We start from the raw sequence: 20,992 nt of genomic DNA, 5'->3' as shown, positions 1-20,992 counted from the left end.
CCTCCCAAGTAGCTGGGACTACAGGTGCCCGCCACCGTATGACCGGCTAGTTTTTTGTATTTTTTTAGTAGAGACGGGGTTTCACCATGTTAGCCAGGCAGGTCTTGAACTCCTGACCTCAAGTGATCTGCTCGCCTCAGTCTCCCAAAGTGCTGGGATTACAGGCATGAGCCACTGTGCCCAGGCCCCCTACTTTCTTATCCATCTTAATTTTAAATGGCTCATCATTATAATGACTGCCTTGTCCTTCCCTCCCTCTTTCATAACTGTCTGATAAAACCTACAGTAGTAGAAAAGCATATACTTATGCTAACTTTGATCTCAATCTGATTTCATGATCATTGACCATAACTGAGTAGCATTACCATTCCATTTTTTCTGTCAATTCATTTTCCTATTCTCCTAGATGGTTATTCCACTCCTTTTTCTCTCTCAAATCCCTCAATAATCTTCCTCAACTTGACAGTCAGCTTAAACCTAACCTGAGATCTAGATTCACATAAACAATTGGCTATTTGATATCTCCACTCAGATTTCCAATAAGCCTCTCAAACTTAACATGTCTAATATTGAACTACTGGGTACTTTCCCCACTGCATTCACTGTACTACTCCCACCGCACTACCCCAAACCTATTTCTCCTGTTCTCTCACCCTATTGTAGCTTGACATTTGTTCAAGTCAAAAACCTTAAAGTCTTATTTCTCACTGTCCATACACCCAACACCCAATTCCTCAGCAAATACTATACGTTCTGTCTTCAAAAATATATCCAGAATGTGAACACTTCTCACCTCAACCACCCTATTCCAAGCCACCATCAGCTCTCATCTCAATGATGGCAAATTTCCTAACTATTCTCCCTATTTTTACCTTTGCTCTCCTGCAGACTATTCTCTACCAAGTAGCCATAGTGATCACAGTCATATCACTTCATTCCTCTACTACTGCCCTCCTATGGCATCTCAACACACTCAGGGTAATTCGTTAAGGTCCTTACTATGGTCCAGAAAGCCCTATATGACCTGCCTATTCGTTACAACCACTAGCACTTCATGTCCTACCACGGTGCCCTTCAATCATCTACTCTGCTCATAATGCCCTCCTTGTTCCCGAACATGCCAGGCAAGCATCTATCTGAGCCTTTGGAGCTGAGGTTCCTTCAGCACAGAATGCTCCTCCCCTAGTTAAACTCATTCCCTCATATCTTCAAATCTCTGCCCTAATGCTTTCTTCTCAGTAAGGCCTTTCCTGGTCACCCTAAGTAAATTAGCATCTGCCAGGCATTAGTCTTATGCATTTACCCTGCTTTGTTCTTCCTAGAACTCTTTACCTGGTATTACATTCTTATTCGTTCATTATTTCGGTTCAACATAGTAAGCTCTATAAGGACAGAGACTTCTGTTTGTTCACTGCTGGATCCTTCTCTTCCAGAACACAACTTGGCTCATAGAAGGCACTCAATAAAGGACTTAAATAAATAAATGAATAATCACTAGAGAATGTGATAGAAACATACATATGCAGAACTTAAACTAATTTGGAAAGGTCAGGGAGAGCTTCTCTGAATGGTGACATCTAAGCACAGACCTGAAAGACAAGCTAGCCTAGTGAAAGAACATGGGAAAGAGAGACTATTCCAGATAGTAAAAACTGCACAAACAAAAGTCCAGAGGCAAAAGAAACATGGCCATTTGTTCAGTGAACGTATAAACATACTTTTCCCAAATACAACACTCCTTTAAAAAAATAAAGCAAGCAAATATATTTTCCTTAGGTTCTACATTCTATCCTACACTAGACAATGAGAATTAACATAGTATACTAGCCTGCATACTCTTGGCCAGGGACCATTAATGTACCTATTTAAAATATTCTTAGCCAAGATGAGTACTAGGAAGAATAAAAGAAAGTAAGTACTCTGCAACATGTGTAATTTATTCCATTGTAGTTTTTACTGTGTTATTTTCGATCTTGGCAATTAACTTTAGATCTGACAAAAGGTAGTACTGAATCTGCCATGAAGAAACAATGAGAAGATAACATGCTAAAGCTACTTTAAAGGTACAAGGTTAAAAGTGGGTAAAGGCCCCAAAGAAATGACCAAGGAAACCAAAGTTAAAGGTCAATAGGTGATTAGGTAGTGATAATGTCCTCTGCTACTATGAAGGGTATCAAAATCACGACTGCAGCCAAACAGACTAATGACTGTTTGAAAGCTGAAAAACTATCACTTAGAGGCAAGACATAACTTCAGGAAATTTTGAAGTATGGAAAAATGATTACAGATGCCAGAAATGTATATACTTGAATGAAGGCTATGCTATGGAACCCCAGTGTAATGCTTATTGGCAGTCTCATTTCCAGGAAAGCAGAAAGTCTCTTTCCAGTTGAAGAGGTTATGAATATAGTTTAGCATGACAAAAATACAGAGTACATAAGACGCACAAAATAATATTCTGAAACCACAGGTAGTTACATAAAAAGGATAAGAAAGGAGACGTTTTAAAACAGATGTATTTTGGGATCATAAGAATCACCCTTGAGAATATGAAAAAAAGCTTAAAAATTGATTCACACACAAATTCTAAATGCATTTTTAGGGGATTCTCAAACTCATGAAAATTCAGTGGAAAAGCACAGGTAAAATCATTACATTGAAGACAAAAATATAACCCATAATGAAAGCTATACAGCAGGCTTTTATAAACTCTCTAGATTGATGTTAGAAGACAGAAAGTTAGAGGAGAATAGGCTCCATGGAGAAAAAAAATTATAAAAAGATGACATGATTATCAGGCCAAATAAATTTAAAGATAGTAAAAAGGCTTATAAGTATAATTTCAGAAAGTCGTGGTATAACTATGAAACTGTAAAATAATTTTAAGTAAATGATAGAATTTTGGAAGAGAGATTCCTTTTCTCTTTAATGCTAAATATATTATTTATCTTATAGCCCAAAGTGTGACAACGGAATGAAGAAATGCAAACCAAGCACTTAGGCCTTTATTAATATATTTTTTTCAACCAACATATAATAAATATAGTATCAGAACACTGTATAATTACAAAACCAAAAAAAAAAGCATTAACAATTTTGACAACATGAAAATAAAAGGATAAATGGATAAATAACCAAGGGTGAGGAAATTAAAAAAAAAACTATATTGAAGTTAAAAAAGGAAGTAATCAATGATCCAAAAATACTAACAAAAATTACTGGGAAAAAGGCCTGAGAGGGGAAGTAAGGGGAAGTAAACTGAGCAAGCTAAATCCTCATCTTTTGTTGCATAGAAGAGAGACTGTCTAAAGTTGGTAACTGAAGTTATAAGGGAATAAGCATATTTGTTATAGTTCTAGCAGTAACCTGTAGAAATACTAAAAATAGAAGTTCCCTCTGAGGAATATGACTAGGGTAGGAAAGAGTAAAGTAGGAGACATTCACTCTTCATCCTAAATTCTTGTGGACTATTTATTATCATGTATTCACGTTCTTTAGGCAAAAATAAAAAGCAAAAAATTTAAATCACTTTAGGTAGGTCACCAGTGCTGCTGCAATTCCCTGCCACTATTTGACCTATTTCAATTACTTTCCAAATATATCAAAGCAAGGCTTACTTGCATCTCCTGAGGAGTTCTTTTATTTATGGTTTTGTCAAGATAGAATTAAAGACTTTTGCATGTCAAAGAGTCATTAACAACTCAATATTGATGATACCTTTTTAAAAGAACATTGACATTTCAGTTAATTCTCATTGTATCAAAACTGCTTAAATTCTGGCAATGTTTACTTGCTCAGGACCAAATATTCCTTTGATTTTCCATTAGGGTATATATATTTATTCATGATGAAGTATGTTGTTACAACTCCCAGTTACATTATTTTACAGTAAGATGACTCCTTCTAAACCAAACTCTTATTTGTTGGCCTACTACATGCCAGTTAACAGGGATTCAAAGACGAGTGTGTGGTCCAGGAAAATGCAGACATCGGGTACCACAGAGAAAGTGATTTTTTGTTTTATTCTGCATCCCCTGGTGGAGATTGGAGGGAGAGAGGGAGGGAAGGCGAAAGTAGGAGAGATTCGACGGCATAAAAATCAGTGTTTGGATTAACATGGCATTTGTCCCAGCAGGAAATGCAGACCTGAAGGGGATAAACTCAAATGACATTATAGTGGGGAACCCGGACGAGCCATATATGACAAGTTTGATATTTTTTACAAGTCAAAAGGGATTCTGAAGGTTCTAGTTTAGATAACCAAGTGGAGGGTGACAGCTCAAGGGGGGAAACACAAAAGAGAAAAAAAAGGTAGGATAATCACATGTTCCATATTGGATTAAAAGTTTTCTGTTTAGCTTGTGGAGCTGTCCAAAGGGGTAGCCAGAATTCAGTTCTAGAGCAGCAGTCCCTAACCTTTTTAGCACCAGGCACCAGTTTCATGGAAGACAATTTTTCCATGTACTGGGGTGGAGGGGTGGTGGGGTGGTTTGGGGTGACTAAAGCACATTACATTTATTGGGCACTTTATTTCTATTATTACATTTTAATATATAATGAAATTGCACAACTCACCACAATGTAGAATCTGTGGAAACCCTGAGCTTGCTTTCCTGCAACTTGATGGTCCCATCTGGGGGTGATGGGAGACAGTGACAGATTATCAGGCATTAAATTATCTCCTAAGGAGCTTGCAACCTAGATCCCTTGCGTTCACAGTTCACAACAGTGTTCATGCTCCTATGAGAATCTAATGCCACTGCTAATATGACAGGAGAAAGAGCTCAGGCAGTAACGTGAGTGATGGGGAGTGGCTGTAAATACAGATGAAGCTTATTGTACTCACCCACCACTCATCTCCTGCTGGGCAGCTGGGTTCCTAACAGGCCACAGACTGGTACCTGTCTGTGGCCTGGGGGTTGGGGACCCTGATCTAGAGCACAGAATATAGGAGATCGTATATGTACTTAGTTGAAGCCACAGCAGTAAGTGCTTTCATACACATACACCCCATTGGGGAGAAGTCACTTAGAAATACCCACATTTAAAGGGTACCCAGAAGAAAAGCCAGCAAACTAGACCAAAAAGTCAAACAGGTAAATGTTAACAGCTTCCATTCTTCAAGAGTAATTTGTCACACACTGTACTATGTGCTTTAGGAAGCAACGAACTACTCCTTGAGATCGGTATTATCACCATTTTGGAAATAAGAACAACGATACCTGGCTGGGTGCGGTGGCTCATGCTTATGCCTGTAATCCCAGCACTTTGGGAGGACGGATTGCCCGAGGTCAGGAGTTTTGAGACCAGCCTGGCCAGCACGGTGAAACCTGTCTCTACTAAAATAGAAAATTAGCCAGGCATGGTGGCAGGCACCTGTAATCCCAGCTACTTGGGAAGCTGAGGGAGGAGAATCGCCCGAATCCAGGAGGCAAAGGTTGCAGTGAGCCAAGATCATGTCATTGCACACCAGCCTGGACAACAGAGCGAGACTCCGTCTCAAAACAAAACAAAACAAAAAACAAACAAAAAGAACAATGATACCTTAAGATGTTAAATAATTTGCCCAAAATCATCCAGCTAGTAAGTGGAAAGACCAGAACTCAAATTCTGCTTTACTGAATCCAGAGTCCATCCTCTTAACCAGTATGTTACTATCTTAATAGGAATCACGACAAAACAAGGAATGCCCTCTTAAATTAAGACAAGTTAGGGAGGAGTTAAATATGCCTACCGTTTCCTTCTAAATCCTTACCAAACCACAGTGCGTGCATGTGTCAAGGGCCTCCCTACACCAATTCCACCACCCCAACCCTAAAACACATCTATGATTTTAGGAGCTGAGACTCTTGCTCTATTTCTGGGTTACTTTCAATAATACCATTAATGAGATGTATTTGAATAGTTCTACTAAAAAGTACAATCCTTTTTTAGCTAAAATTAACTCAATAACTTTTAAAAAGTGTTGATAAGTTCAGGTCCTGACATAAGTCTAAGGCAATGTTTGAATAAAAGTGAAAGCTGGCTATGTTAGAGTGTATCAAATAGTTCCATTCATTAATGGGACATTTATTTAGTGCCTCTTAAGTATCAGGCACTAGGGATAAAACAGAGTTTTAAAAGGTTCTATTGCTACGCCTCTGAACCAACTTTACTGCTGATTATTACACTTAGAGTTACTTTGTCTTTCCTACAGTGACTTTATAAACCACTTAAATAAAAAATATGTTTTACTTAACATCTTATAATTCTATGTTCTTTGGGAGAGGGGATAAATAATATCTATAACATAAAAGATTCCTCTAACTTAGGAAAACATAATTTTCAAATTATTTCAACAACAGCCTGTGTCCTAGTCTAGAATCCCTATATCACTCTTGTGGCACTCTATTCGCCAGCAATGTCCCTATTCTTAAAGACTTCAAGATCTAATTCAACATATATAGGATAGTAATTTTTATCATTTCCTCATTGATTTGGAAATCAAATCCAAAATTTCACATTAAAATGTGTAATAGGCTAATTCCATGATAACACTATCGTGCCAGATAATATTTTTACTGTTTTAAAAAACACAAACTACTGTTTTAGGTGTAATGCAATATAGGAAAGAGGCAAAAAAAAAAAGTTTAAAAAATATTGGAAAAAAATTAGAAAAGTTTTAACATACACCTGAACATTTGCTTACACTGCCTTTTAGGTTTCCTGGGCAAAATAATTTCTATGTGTTAATAAAATAAGAAAGGACTTTCTACTATTTTGTTCATCCAGAAAAATAAGAGATTCCCCTCCACGTACTCTTAAGAAACCTACGAGAAACAAATTCCATTTGAGAGTTACACTTTCAAAATAATGAAAATTAGATAAATTATACTATAGATTAGATAATCTTTCAGCTCAAAAATACTTTGCTTAATCTGAAATTAAATGAGGAACTCTATTAATACACATAACCTGGCACACATTAGATAATAAGTGGCTGCTATAATTATAAAACCGGTATGGTTTTTATTCATTTTGAAATTCATTTAATCAGCTTGCTTTGAAGCATATGGGGCATTTAGTTCAACATCATGACCCAAGGAAAAAACCTCATTCCTTGGTCCCAGATTTTCCCTAAATACAGAATTAGAAATACAAAACTTGTTACAAATGGTCACAAAGGGCCCTTGCCAAGAAAGTAAAAATGACTCAACAGAGTCCAACATCATCACTGTAGAAGCCATGTCTGTACCAATCCTGCTACCTGTCAGCAGTGCCTTCCTTTGCTGCATATCAAATAACTACGTGCTCAAGGATTCTAAAGGGATTAAAAAGTATGGAGGTTAGGGCAGTTACTAAAAAATAAAAATAAAAAATGAAAAATAAAAAAAAAAATCAATGATTTTTTTGGCTGCAAGATAAGAGCAGAATTTTGCAAGAATTCATTTTAGAAACTTCAAAAAATATATATATATATATTTTGAGGCTGGGCGCGCCAGCTCAAGCCTGTAATCCCAGCACTTTGGGAGGCCAATCCAGGAGGATCACTTGAGCCCAGAAGTTTGAGACCAGCCTGGGCAACACAGCAAGACCCCATGTCTACAAACTATACAAAAAGTTAGCCAGGTGCGGTGGTTGTGCCCCTATAGTTCCAACTACATGGGAGGCTGAGGCAGAAGGATTGCTTGAGACCAGGAGGTGGAAGGTTGTAGTGAGCTGAGATTGCTCTACTGCACTCCAGCTTGGGTGACAAAGCAGGACCGTGTCTCAAAAAAAAAAAAAAAAAAAAAGCGTTTTCACCAGAAATCTGTTTTTATGAGTACCTTTTCTGAAACTGGGGACATCTGTTACTTGTAAGACTTGAATCAGAGTAGAAATAGTACTAACCTAGGTCCCTGAGAAAAAGTAAGCATGTTCTGTTTCACCTATTTACGTAATAATCCAAAGCACAAGAATAAAAAAGAAACGATTGTGATATCAATACCACTTCTACAGTGCACTTAGTAGTCAGAAATCCGCAACCTCCTATCAATCCTAGACACTACTATCTTTTCCAGTCTTTAAGCTCCATCAACTAATTCAATAAGTTAAAAAAATAATAAAACTGAAATCTCACTTCTCATGTCTTGACTCGAGCTGGCTAGGAACTTCTCAACAAAATTTTAGCAGACTCAGATCAAAACTGAGATCACAAGACTTTATATATACCTAATACATAGTACTTCAGCAGGTAAAAAAACAACAGAGCAGCATTACAAAGAATAATTGTAAAGGCAATATGAAAAAACTCAGGCTTTGCAAACAAAACAGAGTAAATACTACAAGTAAGTCATAACATTCAACAACATTGTACAATCAACTTTACAGGTTAAGCACAGAATTACCACACCACCCAGCAATTCTTTCATAGGTTTATAAAGCCAAGAGAAATGAAAACATATCCATACAAAAACTTTCACATGTTTATAGCAACATTATTCATAATAGGCAAAAAAGTAGAAACAATCCAAACATCCATCAACTCATGAATGAATAAATAAAATGTGGTATATCCACACAATGGAATATTATTTGGCAATAAAAAGAAACGAAGATTGGGCACAGCAGCTCACAGTTGTAATCTCAGTGCTTTGGGAGGTCAAAGTGGGAAGACTTCTTGAGCCCAGGAGTCTGAGACCCACTTGGGCAACATAGCCAGACCACATCTGGATAAAAATTTTTTTAAATGTTTAAAAAACAGCTGAGCATGGTGGTGTGAACCTGTGGCCCTAGTTACTCAGGAGGCTAAGGTGAGAAGATCATTTTGGTCTAGGAGTTCAGTGTTACAGTGAGCTATGATGGCCACCACTGCATCCTACCCTGGGTGACAGAGTGAAATCCTATCTCTTAAAACAAAAACAAAGTACTGATACATGCTACAACTTGGATAAACCTTGAAAATATTATGTTAAATGACAAAACCAGTCACAGAAGACCACATATTATATTATTCCCGATGAAATCTTCAGAATAGGCACAGAGACAGAAAGAAAGTACATCAGTGGTTGCCTCAGGGCAGGGGTGTTGGCAGGAAATCAGGAGTGACTGCTAATGGACACGAAGTTTCTTTGGGTGGTGATGAAAATGTTCTAAAATTAACTGTGGTATTGGATGCACAACTCTGTGAATGTACTAAAAAACACTGAATTGTACACTTTGAATGAGTGAATTATATGGTATATGAATTATATCTCAATAAAACGATTATTAAAAATATCGATTTTGTGCAACAGTTAGAAAGAGAAGAAAAACTATTAAAAAAAAAAAAAAGAATGATAATAAACAGTTTGCCCAGCATATCAAGAACAGCAGACTCTTAACTGGTTTTTTACCAGACAATTTTACTGTTGTTTCACCAGATATTTCTAATTTTCTAAGGAAAGACCTAATATTAAGAAACAATGTACATTCTCACATATAAGTTTACACACAAACACACATGTAAACCAAGCTTCAAAGATTCTCTGAAGAGCTCATGTCAGAAATTTTACGAGCTATAAGAAAAAGAAGTGTATATAAAATAAATATGACAGATTTTCATAATAAAATCTCTTTTAGAGTATATAATCTCTCAGATGAATTAGCCAATTAATGTCAGTAACTAAAAAAAAGTTCTCCACACAAATAATAGTGTTAAGAAGTGCAAGTTTTGAATCACCTATTTTGTAATCAGGAACTAATTATACTGCTTTAATATATTGATATAATTATAAAACAATCTTTCTGGCTGGGCACAGCAGCTCATGTCTGTATCCCAGCACTTTAAGAGATCGAAGTAGGAGGAGCCCTTGAACCCAGAAGTTCAAGACCAGCCTGGACAACATAGTGAAATCTCATCTCTACAGAAACAATCTTTTATGAAACCTCTACTAACCTGTACTCCCAAAAAACAGACCTGATTTTTTTTAAAAATGCCTTAAAAAGCACTTTATCTGACTTCTTTTTATTGGTTCTTACTAGCATTTTCTCTCTACATGAAAGAGTTTTTAAGTAAAAGTAGTGTCAAAGGCTAAATACAAATCTTCAATGAACATACATGATTTGAGAAAACAAAAAGGTGACAATGTATCTTTTTATTTTTAAACTAGTCAAGTGCAGTAGTGAGAAGGGGGCAAAGAATAGAACAAGGAGCTGGATCTGTAACTGATGGGGAACAATCAACTGAGATAACTCACTATTTTTGGACCAGCTGGCAATATATCTTTTCAACAGAGCTTCTCAAAATCGAAGATCACATGTGAGAGGAAATTTCTAAACTAAATTTGTACATAAAGCAAAAGAGGCAGCAAAGATAGTAACAAGAAAATATCAGAGAAAAAAAATAAAAAGAGAAGACAGGCAGAAAGATTCTGAGTCAAAATTTATATGAAAATACCACACTGAGGCGAAAAATAACTAATTCCCCAAAAGTAGTTATTCATAGAAATTATTATAAAGATATGTAAACATATCAGAAAGACTCTGAATATGACCATTCTTCAGTATACTAAGAAAAACTTTCCCACACGAAAAGTAATATGAGGATAATAAAGACCCTAACACAATCATTTTCTTATACTATTTAATCTTTAGAAATCATTCTGTCAATCACAAAAATACCAGAAAAACAAATACATTTTAAAACTAAACGCAGCTAATTACTTAAAACAACAGAAGCTCTATGAAGACATTTACAAACTTCAACAGGAAGTTTATGACTATAAGAAACAAAAAGATTCCAAGTAGTCACACAAGAATCTGGAATATATACATATCTATTACCTTACTCTTGTTGCAATTTGAAAGGGAATAAATATATAGGAATCTAAGATCTTATCTTTTCTGTAATAAAGTGGCAATGTCGATAAGAGTTACTTTTCCTGGTCTCAGACACAAGAATATTGTATCAAAAAAAACTCTTAAGGTATATAATCTGTATATCAAAATGTTAACAATTAGGTAAGTAAGAGCTACTATAAGCACTGTGTTGACCACTGTTTCTCTAAAAGATGGTTAAAATCAAGTAATAGAAAAATTTAGATAACTTACATTGTTGTTGCGGGTTTCTACAGCAGGGAATTTTCTGACTATGAATTTCACAGCAGATTCCAGGTTTTTGTCGATAAGGTAGGATGGTTTTGCCTTGGGGTCCCCACATGCCTATAAAACAACAGTAATAAAAAAAAAGTGAAATGCACCCTTCTTCTAAAATCAAAAATAGCAAATCTGCAATTAGAAATTAAAGAGATATTTATTGTTTTTGGTGAGCAGGTGATAAAATGAATAGGCAAAGTGCAGGGATTGTCACAGCTGAAATATGCAATGGGAGACAGTACAGAGATGTTCTTCTACTGAAAAAAAATGCATGGAAAGTTTCAAAGCAGTTAGCGCAGAACAGCAGTGAAGGAAAAAGCTCAAACCTAAAAAAAAGAAAAAGAAAAAAAAATTCTTGGTTTGAGGTAGGATTGTATTCATCTGAAGCTAATAAAATATTACAAAATTAAATATTCAGTAGAGTACTAGACATGTTTCTTTCTAAGTGTTATAAAATAAGAGCTTATGTTTAAATGTCTTTTCCAAAATGTTTTCCTCATTCACTTGAAACATTTTAATACAAGAGCCCTAGTTCAAAAGAACTGGAAGCTGCTAAAATTGTCTTTAGAGTGCTAAGGTGTGTTGCCTGATCCTCTGATATCTTTACAACACTGTTTTCCATCATACCAGCAGCACTTCAAACAATGAATCTACATCTGTTCTATATATATATCATAAGCACAGAACAAATGGATATGTTTACATTTTGACCATATCAGCAGTATAGCATTCTCTGTAGTAAACTGTAAGGCACTATACAAATGTAAGGTATTATTATTAGAAAGAACTTTCTACCTGAACTACTACAATACAGAATATAATCTTGAGTACTGTTCTTGTTTCATTACGTGACATTTAATTAACTGCTTCCTAGTGAGATGTTATTCCTTAGGGAATTACTAAAATTATAACATTTCTATTTAACTTCTTTTTATTGCGTTTTAAAAAGGATATGTCCTTCGAAAAGTTATATCTGTCTGCCATGTGTGAGGAAATACATTACTGCAATTTTATATTTTTCCATTGTTTACTATGGCTATGTTGTGGATTGCAGAAAGAGAAGTTATGAAACATGAAACTGATCTGAAAGCGGGCAAGCGGGCAGAGGGAAGGTGAAAAGCTTTGCAAACCTTCCAAACTTGTCCTTGCTGGGGAAGCATTGTAATAAAAAGAGAGAAAATTACGTGTAAACAATGATTGTCAAACTATGATATACGTTTCAGAAGAAAACTTATGCACTGCAGACTATGAAAAACAGAACAAGATTAGAATTGTATGGTGCTACAATTTTAAAGGTATTCTAAGTAGCGAGTTTTAGTATAAAATAAATTTATAGAGTTTATACTATTCATATAAATACTACTGTGTACGTGTACAATCAGGTCAGTTGCTTGGTGCTCTTTCTAAACCAACTTAAAATAATACTAGAAAGAAGGAAAATAAAGACTACATGCAGCTATAAAAACAGGAGCAAAACCATCAGTGAAATTTTACATACCTTAAAAAGAAACGGTAGCCGAGAATAAAAATAAATCGTTATTGGATGACTTTTGTATTTCAGCTCAAATTGAAACTATTTTTCAAACATCACCTAACTTCCTACCACGCCAAAGTATAAAAATCAATGCTAACATTCCTACATTTTCCAAATGGAAATAGGAATGCAGTAAGAAAGCTCTTAATTCTCAAATATAATGAAATAAAATCTTAAGAAATTTAGAACTTCATAATCTTTAACCAGATTGACATTACTACTATGTATATTCCATTTCAACATCATAAATATTAAAATATATCCAACTTTCCCTGAGTAGACTATCATTTCTTTAAAATATTCTTAAAATCTTCCAATTTATATTCTTCCCCCCAAATATTATATAATAGCTAATAATAATAATCACACAACTAAAACTTTGCCCAAACACAAATAGCTATAGATTAGCATTGCCTTACATCAATCGCATAATAAAAATCAAGTATCATAAACATGCTTGAGGTAGTGCAAAATCCTAAAGTGATTCCAAATTATGTACAGTTTTTTCATATGTATTATCTTTCATATTCTAACTATTGAAAAATTTAGCTATCCATTCCTCTATTAGGGACTACCACATACAATGAAAATGACAGATCACCACATCCATTTCCCACAATCACAAATTTTACTGTTTAAGAACATAAACATATAAACAACTTCTTTGGTTGATAACCAAACAAGCGTGTGTGTGTATACACACATATACATATATAAATGAGCAGCTCTTCCTTCTTACACTGAAAACAAAAAGAACAGAATTTCATTTTGTCCGAGTCCAGTGGCTCACACCTATAATTCCAGCACTAGGGGCTAAGGGGCTTAAGCCAGAAGTTGGAGACTAGTCTGGGCAACATAGCATGACCCTGTCTCTACAAAAAAAAGTTTTAAATGAGGTGGTAGAGAAGTAAGCTCAGGGCTTTAAGAGAAAAAAAAATTATAAGGGCGTGGTGGTGCACAACAATACTCCTAGCTACTTGGGAAGCTGAGGGAGGAAGATCACTTGAGCTCAGGAGTTCAAGGCTACAGAGCTATAATCACACCACTGTACCGCAGCCTGGGCCACAGAGTGAAGCTCTGTCTCTTAAAACTAAAAAAAAAAATAAAAAATAAATAAATAAAGGACTACATAATCTGCTTTTCCTGGAATTGATTTACCTTTTACCTTTTCCACACTGCTCAGTAGACATTATCTCACATACTTAATTGGGAGGCAGTATGCCTCAAAGGTTAAAAACAAATATTCTGGAATAAAACTGGCTGAGTTTCAATTTTCATGACTTACTAGCCATGGGACCTGGAATGTAATACAAAATATCTCCTAATCTATGTTTCTTCACCTGTAAAATGGGGAAATTAGTACTTACCTCACAGGGTTATTACAAGGATTAGGAGATAAAGAATCCATGTAAAGCATTTAGCAAAATGATAAGCACATAAGTGCTCTAAAAATGCTAGCTGCTTTTTAATAATAGCTATAATGATGATAATAATTATCCAAGTCTAATATGAATAGTAATCATAGTAGTAACAGTCTTTATATCATAATATATGTAGAACTAGCAAGTTAGTGTTAACTTTCTCATGCAACTATTAAACACAATTCCCTCTCTCAATCAAATATTTCCTTTATTCAATTCAAGCCTAAACATCTAAATATAGCCTAAACACAGTCTAAAGTCTACATTTGTTGTAACTGTACAGAGTTTAACCTAATTGTTAAGAACCTGAGTTTCAAGACAGGCTGTCCATGTTCAAAATCTTGGCTCCATCACTTAACAGCTGTGTACCCATGAGCAAGTGATTCTCCCTATCTGTGCCTCAGTTTCTTCATCTGTTAAACACATAATAATTACAACCTATGCTAAAAAGTTCTTATGTTCACTACATGAAAGTGTATCTGCAGACTTTATAAGAGTATTTGGCATACCAAGAGCACCCAAAAAATGCCAATAAAAAATAAGAGGTTAATAGATACAGAAGTACTGGGCTCCATCTTATCTTTTTCTAAAATCCTCTTATTTGATGTATTTGCTTAATAACAAGAAAGACACTTGTATGGGGAATACTTAGGCAAAAAAGAAGTATATGAAAAAAATAAACTGACATGACTAAAAGTTATCAGCTAGGTAAAATATATCCTGGCAAAGAACCATAACAAATAATTCAGGTAAGAAGGCTGATTGGGCATAGTGGCTCACAACTGTAATCCTGGCACTTTGGGAGGCTCAGGTGGGAGGATCACTTGAGGACAGAAACTAGAGACAAGCCTGGGCAACACAGCAAGATCCTATCTCTACAAAAATTTTTTTAAAAAAATTTTAAGGTTTCCTACTATACTAAAACAGTGTAGCAAAATTCCAACTAACCAGAAGTTATAGTTTATAAAAATTCATCTTACTACCCACCCAAACTCAAAAAAACTTTCATTCTGAGGACAAGAAATCACAACTTGCAGTTTCAGAAAACAGCCTGCTATTGGTATACTTGAAACCATGTATCGTCCTATTACATCTACAACATTACACAAAATTAATCCTTAACTCAAAGTTATCGCCTTTTGAACTACCAAATTTTTAAAAACTAAATACGCTATTATATTTAGTTATCAAAACATTTTAGACTAATATATTTCAGAAAGGCTTACCACAAACACATAATCAAAAGATTTAACATATTACCAATTCAATTAAACATCTGAGCATTTCTATCCCCCCATACTCCCAAAAATAGAAAAAAAGGAAAGGTGAATACAATGTAAAATGATGTCTAAATCCCTGAATTTTATAGCCCTACCATAAAAAACTTTTTCAGAGAATTGATTAAAAGAGATATTTCACTACACAGAAAGAAAACTATATATAAAGTACAGAATTGAAAAATGAAAACTCCCCCAAGTACTCTGTTTTACTTTATCTTGAGTCAGCATATTTTCATAAAACATAAAATACTATAATTTCAAATTTCAGAAGATCTAAAATAAATTTAAGTATTTATATAGTTAAATTTCCAGTTCTCAGAATTGGAACTTTATTCTCCATGAATATTCTAATTATAATCGTTTAAAAGGACTATTTAATGTGGCAGATAAAATTATAGTAATGTTAAAGGATACACTTAAACATAATAATTAAAACCCTTGTCTCTTGGGTCAAGTGAATTAATAGCCTATATGACCTTAGGCAAGTTGCCTAACCTCTCAGCCTCAGTTAACTAACCTATAAATTGAGGATATTATTACTACCTACGGCATAGGGTACACTGTTAAGATATTTAAAAGATACACATAAACTGTTTATTTTGGTGCCTGGCACACATGTAGTTAATAAATAAGTTCTAAATAATTTTTTAAATAAAACTTCTTTATATACATGGGTATACATAGTGAGTTCTCAATTATGGAAACAAGATTTTCCATAAAAACAACTCTAGGCTGGGCTCAGTGGCTCATGCCTGTAATCCCAGCACTTTGGGAGGCCAAGGAGGGCAGATCACGAGGTCAGGAGTTCGAGACCAGCCTAGCCAACATGGTGAAACCCCGTCTATTAAAAATGCAAAAAAAAAAAAAAAAAAAAAGCCAGGCATGGTCTGGCGCCTGCAATCCCAGCTACTCGGGAGGCTGAGGGCAGAATCGCTTGAACCCAGAAGGCAGAAGTTGCAGTGAGCCAAGATCGCGCCGCTGCACTCCAGTCTGGGCAAGAGTGAAACTGCATCTCAAACAAAACAAAACAAAAAAATTATAGGTCAGTAGTCAATTCAGTATCTCTAAGTTCCTTTTAAAACATAAATCTGATGTTATTAGTAAAAATAAAGGACAAGGATGTTTCAGAAAACTATACAATATATTATCTGGGCCACAAAACAAACATCTTTGATTAGAAACATCAAGCCTAGACTCGATGCCATTTTAAAATATGACTTTAAAACAAACCTTTCTGCAACTCTACCACAAAACCCCATACTGAGGTCTTTCCTCAAGCTGTTACAGCATAAGATTATATACCACAGCTTAACTTTATGTGGTTAATGTTACTGTTTTTCCAAGAACTTACCATGATGACAAAAAATATAGAGAGAGATTTTTAAAATTCCTCTATCTATTCATAAGAGATTAAGCAACAATCAAGACACAAAAAAACAGACTGCTCAGTAGCTCACACCTGCAATCCCAGCACTTGGGGAGGCCAAGGTGGGAGAACTGCTGGAGCCCACAAGTTTGAGACCCTGTCTCTACAAAATATTTAAAAATTAGCCAAACGTGGTGGTAAATGTCTGTGGTTCCAATGACCTGGGAGACTAAGATGGAAGGATTGCTTGAGCCAGGGAGGTTGAGTCTATAGTGAGCCCTGTTCACAACCACTGCAAACTCCAGCCTGGGCAAGAGTGAGACCCTGACTCGAGGAAAAAAAAAAAGAGAGAAAGAGAAGGAAAAAACAACAAAACAATCAAGATAAAGGTGTTGGAAGTAAAAAGAACATTTACTGTGCAATTATTGTGTGCAAAACACTTGTACTTTAGAAATTATCTAAACTATCACTCAACAGAAGAGAAAAGAGCTTCTGAAAAATTAAGTAACTTGATCAAGATTTCACAACTACTGACAGGACCTACAGAGAAATTCCTACCTGATTCCAAAACACTAGAAAAGCTTATCTAAAAATATATGTCCCCTCCCAAAAATAATGTTTAAAAACATGCTCCACTTATTCAAAACTTCAGCTGCTAACCTCAGGAAGCAGTTGCTATCACAGTAAAAATCTGATCAGTTCAATCCGTTTTACTTTTCTGAGACAGCATCTTGCTATATTGCCCAGGCTGGACTTGAACTCCTGGTCTCAAGAGATCCTTCTGCCTCAGCCTCCTAAGTACCTGGGATTATAAGCATGCACTATTACTGTGCCTAGCTTCAGTTTTATTTTTTAATTCCTATTCTAACTCAGGAATAAAACACATTCCTTTGGCAAAATATGGAAGAACAATTATTTTCTAGTACAATAACTGGAAAAAATGCCAAAATATGGAAGAAAAAAATGATTTTCTAGTACAATGAATTAACTGAAAAAATACAAACAATATCTCAGGGGTCAAAGTGAGAATGCTATTTGTGAGGGCACAGAAGGCAGCTCCATCTGAATAATGTCAAGGATGATGAGGAAAACACAAAATGTGGCCATTTATACTAGAAAGAGGAATTTAACTTTGACTTAATAACTAAGAAACACCACATATTTTGCAAAATTGAAGGAATAAAGGGACAAAGATTCTTCCCTGAGTTTTCAACAAATTGAAATTAAAATACCTACAGGAAGAGTAGACATTACCTGAAATTACGGAATGTAAAAGTAATATATACCTATCATTATTTTATGTTCCAATTTTTTAATAAGGAAAATATTACAGTATGAAAATTGTACATAAGTACTGGAAAACCTATCAAGAGCAAAATAAGACTCAAATTCATCAGTAGTTAGTTTTCCGATTATTTTTTTTCCTCCTGTGTTATGATGTATATTTTGACCAACAGATCTGCTTTAAGTTAGCACTTTCCCTCTACCTTAGCTAGGTCAAAAGAAAAGAGAACAATCTACTGCTAATAACTTGGATTAAGAGGCTTGATAACAAAGTATACTGAAATTATTGGAAATGCTTTCAAATTAATGTAAGTGTATCAAAAACTACCTCCTAATTGGAGTCAATAATAAAGATCTAAAAATACAGAAATCACAGTTACTGTCCTTTAGACACAAGTTCTGAGAAAGTCATGAACTTGAAAAACTTCAACCCATTATACACTTCAAAATTCTTTTTTAAAAATTTTAGTGATTCAAAAAAAAGAAAAAAATTTAGTGGTTCAAATGAGTTATTAATTACCATTCCATTTACAAGAAGATATACATGTCACTGTTGCCTTTAAACAGTTTTCAGCTTCCAATATACAGGATCATCTCAGTTTATGAAGCAAAGGTATTTCTGCAGTTTTTTAAAGTATATATATTGTCACACCTTTGCTGTTAAAAAGAAATTGTTATTTAAAGGACTACTGTGGAACACATACTTCTGACATACAAATAGTTATTTTGTCTTAGCAGTAAGTAGAGATCAAACTATATCAGGAAGTAAAATAGAATAGTTAGGAATGTTTCCTAAAAGGTAGTCTTGAGCTTAATTTAATCTGGGGGTGTGGGGGGAATCAACATTTATTAAGTGTCCACTATGTTCCAAGCCCCAGAAATAGCACTAGTAACAACAGCCACCATTTATTCAGCTCTTACCCTTGTTACAAGGCACTGTACTAATACTTCCTATGGATCAACTCATTTCATTCCCCTCTTAACCTATGAGGTTAATAAAAGCACATTCCAAAAACGTCAGATAACTGGAATATCTATTTAAGATTACAAGTGTTAGAATCAGTAAGACTAGCATGGCTTAGAAAGCCAAAAAATACAGCTTGAAGCATAACAGAAGCTGAGAGCAAATAAGTACCATGGAGCTGGTTTTGCTAATAGAGAGCCAATGTGCAACCTTCCAGAAATTTAGTTATAACTCAGACAACTAAATTAAATCACTACAGTTAATAATCAGCAGGAAAAGAAATTACAGGTATTTAAGAACTTATATTTCACTTAGTTCAGTAGTTAACACCGGAACTATTTCCGGGATTTTTTTCTGTTCAAGTAAGTTTGGGTCAGGATCCAGATGTATGGAATTTGTAAAAACTTTCCAAGACGATTCTATTATGTATCCCTGGCTAAGAACCACTGATCTCCTCACTTTGTAAGTAAACTACAGCCCAGAAAGGTTAATTTGTTCAAACTAAAAAAAAGTATCAGAGCATTATCTAGAATCTAGCTCTCTCAACTCACAGAATATTCTGCAAGTAAGGAAAATGTTTAGAAAATAAGTTTAGAGGTTATATGCCAGCAAGAAGAGCATTACTATTTTATACTCTTACACAGTCATGCATCGCTTAATGTCATCAGATGATTTTGTCATTGTGTGAACATCAGAGTGTACTTAAAACTAGATGTTATAGCCTACTATACACCCAGGGTACATGGGATATAGCCTACTGTCTTCACGCTACAAACCTGTACAATGAGAATACTGTAGGCAATTGTAACATAATGTATGTATTTCTGTATCTAAATGTATCTAAACATAGGAAAAATACAGTAAGAACACAGTATTATGGGACTACTGTGTATACCCAGTCCACCATTTAGGTGTTATGTGAAATATCATTATGCAGTATGACTGTATTTTGTTATCTTTATACAGATGCTCCTCAACTTAACAATAGGGTTACATTCCAATAAACCTATCTTTAATTGAAAATATCATAAATAAGCCAGGAAAGTACTCCCAAAGAGTACTTTGGGAGGCTGAAGCGAGTGGATCGCTTGACCCCAGGAGATAGAGACCAGCCTCGGCAACACGGTGAAACCCCAACTCTACCAAAAAAAATACAAAAATTAGCCAGGAATGGTGGCATGTGCCTATAGTCCCAGCTACTCGGAAGGCTGAGGTGGGAGGATTGCCTGATCCAGGAGGCAGAGGCTGCAGTGAGTTGAGATCGTGCCACTGTACTCCAGCTTGTATGACAAAACTAGACCTTGTCTCCAAAAAAAGAGAAGAAAATGCATTTAACACACCTAATCTACCTACTTATAGTTTAGCCGAGCCTACCTTAAACACTTACATTAGACTACAGTTGAGTAAATCATCTGGTAATACAGTACACTGCAGAGTATCAGATCACAAGAAAGTATCATACCACTTCCTACTGCATGCCATAGCTTTTGTGCCAACAAGAAGTCAACAAATCGTTAAGTCAAACCATCACAAGTTGGGGACCCTCTGCATATTCTACTGAATAAAAACTCTGCAATCTGAAATAGTAACTAGTTAGTCTCTGTCAATGCCTGCCTGAAGTTTCTATTCATACTTCAAAACCAAGTACAAATGTCACTCTCCTCTTTACCATCTCTCCCAGATTGTAATCTTTAACTCCCTTCTCAAGACTCCCACAATCCTACTTACCCACTGCATTTTAGTTAAATATCTATACATCTCTCTCCCCACTAAGATACTAATTTCTTGGCACTAGAGACTTCATCTTAATTTACCTCTATTTCCCCCATGTCAGGGAACACATTCAATAAATGAAGCGTAAACGAATAAATAAAAGGGAAAACCTCATAAAAGGGAAAACCTCAATATTTGAGAGTAACTGAAAGAATAGCTCATATGATGGCTTATAAAACAATTTTACAGATGCAATTTCATTACTACCTAAAATAATCAACTATGCAACAACGAAGTATTTTCCAGTATAGGTTCTTCTACTTAAAACAGGAGAAT

The 20,992-nt window shown here is 35.2% G+C and overlaps 1 protein-coding gene across 4 annotated transcripts in view; it reads right to left on the bottom strand.

Moving 5' to 3' along the window:
• NCKAP1 (NCK associated protein 1) overlaps positions 1-20,992 on the bottom strand; it is a 114,033-nt gene that overhangs the window by 88,009 nt on the left and 5,032 nt on the right. For 2 of the 4 annotated variants that reach the window (XM_033230942.1, XM_033230943.1), the window contains exons 2-3: positions 12,225-12,242; positions 11,050-11,160 (exon numbers count right to left, since the gene is read on the bottom strand). In XM_033230942.1, the coding sequence (XP_033086833.1) occupies positions 11,050-11,160; positions 12,225-12,242 (129 nt within the window). The remainder of the gene's footprint in view (positions 1-11,049; positions 11,161-12,224; positions 12,243-20,992) is intronic. The other 2 variants (XM_033230945.1, XM_033230944.1) reach the window with 1 other exon arrangement.

Source organism: Trachypithecus francoisi, unplaced genomic scaffold (assembly GCF_009764315.1).
Source record: "Trachypithecus francoisi isolate TF-2019V2 unplaced genomic scaffold, Tfra_2.0 Lachesis_group13, whole genome shotgun sequence".
NCBI lineage: Eukaryota > Metazoa > Chordata > Mammalia > Primates > Cercopithecidae > Trachypithecus > Trachypithecus francoisi.
Note: the sequence above shows the minus strand (reverse complement) of the source record. Positions and strands in the feature narration are given on the sequence as shown.